Source organism: Syngnathoides biaculeatus, chromosome 15, assembly GCF_019802595.1.
Source record: "Syngnathoides biaculeatus isolate LvHL_M chromosome 15, ASM1980259v1, whole genome shotgun sequence".
Classification (NCBI taxonomy): Eukaryota; Metazoa; Chordata; class Actinopteri; order Syngnathiformes; family Syngnathidae; genus Syngnathoides; species Syngnathoides biaculeatus.
The window spans coordinates 13,659,549-13,665,000 of NC_084654.1; the positions used below are offsets into that span (position 1 = coordinate 13,659,549).

Sequence of the window (5,452 nt, forward strand, 5' to 3'; positions counted from 1 at the left end):
AGAAAGGAGACAAGCGGGATCATGGGTGCACTGTGCTTTCATGAATGATTTATGGTGCGTTCTTTGGGAAAAGGGAGGAGTTTGGATTTCGTTGCAAGATTGTTTGATTTGTTAGTTTCCCACCACACAGGTTTGGATATAAAGAGCCACGTGGTGCTCTAAGTGTATTTTATTAAGGAGACTGGTATTGGACCTCCAGACAACTCAGTTTCTTCTACTATATAAATCAATTGAAATCCTGTGATCATTTAGAATCAATTGTGCTCAAGATGAGAAGATCAGGTCATAAAGTTTTAGTGGATCCCAATTCAATTTAATACATTTTTATTGCTTGAAACGTAATTTTAAATTATATGCGCATTTTTCATTTATGAAGCAAATGGTGATAAACCTATGTGTGGATCATAAGAGGGCCAGGAGAGGGTGCTGTTTGAAGTGACTGACTGAACGCTTGTACCAGGGTTTATAAAAATATAATCCTCCATTTATCTATTTTATATACCTCTTGTCCTTATAAGAATCAGTTGTGACATGGAGCCTATCCCATTTTACTTTGGATGGTGGGGGGCGGGGGGGGGGGGTTACAAACCCTGAAAAGTCAGCAGCCAATTGTCAGGGACCATTCTGTTGCATTTTCCATGTCGCTTATCCACAGAAGGGTTGCGGGAGTGCTGGTGGCTATCCCAGCTAACTTTGTTCACAATTATATTCAGACCAAAGGTAATTTACACTACAGTCTTCAATGAACGTAACATACATGAACTTGAAAGGTGGGCGGAAAAGGAAAAGTCATGCAAGCACAAGGAGAACTTGCAAATTCCTCACAGGAAGGAGAGAGTCAAGAACCTTTTGAATTCTAATCACTACTCCATAGAAAATAATATGAAGTAGGGGTCTTAAACTGGCGGCCCGTGGGCCATTTGCAGCCCGTGAGTCGATATTGTATGGACCCCACCTTAATATGAAAGTTTAACAAAAGTGCGGCCCTCAAGTTTTATATCCATGGCACTTTTACAGTTTTGTGTGGGGAGGTGACGGACCTACCAATCACACTGGCTCTGGGGGGTGTGACATCGACCAGGCTGATGAAAGCAGAGAAACCGTTTTCATTGAATGAAAGTTACAGCAGCATTTCCATGGAGAGTTCGAGTCACAGTTTGGAACACAACTTGTTTAAACCAGAGTCCTTCTTTATCCTATTTTGTGTTTTGAAAAAAAATAATAATAATTCATTTGAAAAGATTGGATTTTTTTTTTTAAGACTTCATTTCAATTGCAGACATGTGCATGTGCGCCGAGGTTGCGACCCAATCTCAACCAGACTCTGCTTACAGCGGTCCCAAGGTAAATTGAGTATGAGACTCCTCATATAAATTGAATCTATCTGCTCTAGGGTCAAAGTGTTGGCGGTCTCAAGGTCTATGAAGTTGTGGTCTGACTCCCTTGAGGAGCGAGCAAGTAAGAGCTCGCTTCACATTTACATTTATCATTCTTAGCACAAGATATGAACATCAGGGGGATACAACACACCCCTTAGAGTTTTTGTGACTATGGCAGCATTAAAAAAATGGGGGGGAGGGGGGTGTCAGCACATTCCCTGTTTGTGGACAGCACAAAAAATAAAACAAGGACGTCTGCACTTTGTGGTGCATTGGGTTGAACACAACGGCGTCACAACGAGGGAACCGGCAATAACCTTTCACAGGTAAAAATATTTCTGCAGCCCTTTTGTTTCATGGAACATTGCCACCACCATCTTGGCCACTATGCAAGGACGCCACGTGATCGGGCAGCCACAATGTGCCGGTCTTTATCGTCTTCTCTCCAGATCGATGTTCTCAACTTTCATACGTGTTGCTCGTTCTATATCAACCACAAAAAAAATGTATAAAACAAATTTGTTTTGTATTATAGCCAACTGCTAAATAAATTTGTCTGCAAGTGCCTATAATGAAAAATGAAAGCGACTCCATTTAGATCCCGATTTGAACTGTTCCCTCTATGAACATAGTAGTATGAGGGTTTTTTTCTCACATTTATGGGCTAAAACAAGTGTTTTCATTGAAGAAACACAATAGGACGTGTGACTTGGTTCTCACTGTTTGAAGTTCAACCACCTTCCTCAATGGCTGCAGTCAAATCGAACACCATGCACAGCAATGCTTGTCTCTTGGCAGTAACTGTCCATACAGGTTAATGGAACCGAGACAAATTATATTTATTGACTCATTTTAATCAGAAGCTTTAATCACAGTCACAATAAACTGAGAAAATAAGGAACAAAGGTGTAGAGATGTCAATAACTGCATTCACGGCTGCAGAGAGAAAAGATTGAATCTGTTGTGGTGTATTTTTTCAGAGCCCTCTGCAGTTTTTGATGGTTATTTGTTTTTATAGCATTACGAAGCACAAACAAAAGCAAAAGCAAAAACTGTCAACATCGTTGAAAAAAAATAATCATATGCGAGCCTTGAGAGGTCGTTCCTCACCCCACATCTCCAACAAAAGGCCGATGGATCTGTGCAGCAAATGTCTGACTGGTCAAGTGGTCCTAAACATTTCACAATTTCTTCAAAGAACTGTTGAACTGTCGAGAACCACTCAATCAGGGAGACCACATTCATGCTCAAAATCCTGGGTTGATTCTGAAAAAAGGTATCGCTACAAGAGCAGGTTTGAGAGAGCACCGTGTCAAGAGCCATTACCTTGGAGAGGACGAGTACCTTCCGTGTCTCGCTCTTTCTTACCTTGCTGTCACCTGTGCTAAAACTTTGTCAACCGAAGTCCCAACCGCCTTTATATATGATGAGTTGGGGCTCGGTTCAAACAAGTTTCATTCAGGCAGGAATGAGGCCCGTGCTGGTCCGACCGGATGAGCTGGGTTCCGAGCAGTAGGCACGACGACCAGGCAGCCGCCCTCACAAAATAAATCACATTGACGACAGACATTTTACCCGTTTTATTGAGAAGAATTTTTCTTTTTAGGAAACATATTTGGTCACTTGATCTTTAGTCAAACAGATGCTGCCTGCCTCACAACAAGACAGTAAAATCAAATAATTTTGTCCGCGTAATCACAATTACAACAAAAGAAAGTGGGATATCGTGATCTAAAATGATTATAATGATTTTAATAAAATCAAAACATGTATTACTTTTCATAAGTGTTTCATTTTTTTATTTTATTTAGGTTTTCATTTCTAGGTCAGTTAGACCATCAGGAGAAAGTGTCTCACTGGAGTGTTCCCAAAAAAAAATGGGGAAACACTTTTAACAATTGATAGCGATAACACTAATCGATGATTATATTACGGTAGCATACTTACATGATCAAAAAAAAGTTCAAAACAATGTAAAATATTCTGTTGAACTGTATTTATTTTGGAAAATTAAAAGTATTTTAATAAAAATATGTATGGTACTTTAAAAAAAGGTTGAAGTAAAACAAAAATAAGAGTAGGTAAGACAAGCCTTTGTGTTATTTTTTTCGGCCAGCTGTGGTTTTCGCCTTGGAAGTCATCCAAGGATGCCATTTTTTCTCTTCCATATTTTTTTATCATGACCACCGACCTTAAATGAAATAAGGGAAGCCTCCAGTTCTTTAAAAGTTGTCCTGATTTCTTTTGCGGCCTCCTGGATGACTTATTGCTGTTCTTTGTAGACCAGCTACTCTTGGGAAACTTCACCACTGTTCCATGATCTCTCCATGTGAGGATAATGGTTCTCCCGATGGTTCCCTGGAATCTGAAACTTTAGAAATGGCTTTTGTTTCCCTTTCCAGACTGATTGATGTCAAATACTTCATTTTTTAAATGTTGTGGAATTTCTTTGGATTGTGTCATTTCGTTGCTGCTTTTTTAGAGCTTTTGTTCAACTTGATTTAGATTTTGATTTTTGTCCTGAATACAAAAGTGGTGAAACTATGCAAAACTTTGATAAAGGGGGCCAACACTTTTTTTTCACAGCACTGTACTATTAAACCCATTTTTTTCATTCCTGAGACAGATTTTGCAGTAAAGTGATTTTTAATGCTTAATGTTATCTAGGTACATCTTGGCTGGAAATGACAAAAAAGTGGTAGTCACGTTTTTGTTTTGTTTGTTTTGGTGGGGTGGGGGATACATCATGCTTCTATTTCATTAATACACAAATATTTATTGACATTACAGCCTAGTATGAAACTCATTATAGTGCATTATTCAGAAGTTATAAAGTTGCTGTATGGGTTTACGTACCAGTTGTACGTTATTTTGTAGTGATATGCTTCATTTTTATTTTATTTAGTATACAGTAGCTTTCTTTTTATATAGTACATTATGTTGGCATCCATGTGGAGCACAAAGTAAGTTAAAGTAGTTTGTCACTTTCTACTTGCTATTAAGATACTTCCTATTACCATATAAACATTCATTTCAACCCAAAATTTGGCTGGGAGATAAGTAATACGGTATGATTTTCATAACAAAATCACATTAAACTTGACGTTGTTTTTATTGTTTTGGGTCAGTAATAACAGAATATTTTGTTTTATCTGATTTATTTCTGTTGCATTTTTTCCAAACAGAGGCAGTATCAGAAAGAATAAAGCAGCAATACATTCAGTTGTGAAACAGCAGGACATTTTCTTTTTTTTTTGTTTATCACAAGAAACATTTCATTGAATGGTACTAAACATTCAGTCAGGTGATTGCCCAAGTCCAACACTTAAAGAAGAGATACAAGTGAACAGAGAAAAAGAAAGCATTCTAAACAGGAATAAATTACATTACAAAGAGCACAGAAACTTAGCTGCAACTAAAATTGCCAGTTGTTTCAGCGAGAGAGATATGCCACTCTTCCGGATCGACAGTGGGCTGAGAAACAGGCTCAGTCACTCTGTAGAGTCGTTTCACAGTTTTATAACACATCTTCTGGCAGCAGTACACTCCTGGAGGTATTTGACCAAAGTAGATGCACGCATGCATCAATAAAATCAAATTTTCTTCAGTGTCTTTATAAAAATAAGTATAAAAATAAAAGCCCCTGAACTTCTTTAATTTTGTTGTAGTCAATAATAATAAAAATAAAAATCCACCTGGCAGTGTTTTGACATACAGCAGCATTACATCTAACCTTGTACATTTACACCTACATTGAATATTTCTTTGCAATTTGTGCAAACACTCCACTGGGCTGTGCAATCAAACCTGTGCTGCACTTAAAACACAGTTGGACAGGAAGACCGTCATCGTTAATGGCTTCAAACAAGCGGTGCTTTCGTATGGACTTGAGGACGGCGCACAAGGAAACGGGCAGAAGTCGGTAAATGGATGAAATTGCCAGGGCTCACATATTTGCAGGAGAGGCGGTGAACTCGATTCCGTTCTGATGTAAGAAGAAACACACAAAAAAATGAGCTGAAAGGAAACATGAAGTCCAGAGGAGAGGCAGTCAAGCGTGCAGCATTCTTAGT

General features: G+C 38.5%; 1 protein-coding gene across 6 annotated transcripts in view; it reads right to left on the bottom strand.

The window, feature by feature from the left end:
• Window positions 1-4,520: 4,520 nt before the first annotated feature.
• aspg (asparaginase homolog (S. cerevisiae)) overlaps window positions 4,521-5,452 on the bottom strand; it is a 29,796-nt gene continuing 28,864 nt past the window's right edge. For all 6 annotated transcript variants that reach the window (XR_009798397.1, XM_061843530.1, XM_061843531.1 and 3 more), the window contains one exon: window positions 4,521-5,364. Coding sequence is in view for 4 of the 6 variants with exons in the window: in XM_061843530.1 (XP_061699514.1) it covers window positions 5,326-5,364 (39 nt within the window). In the remaining 2 variants the exon portion in view is untranslated. The remainder of the gene's footprint in view (window positions 5,365-5,452) is intronic.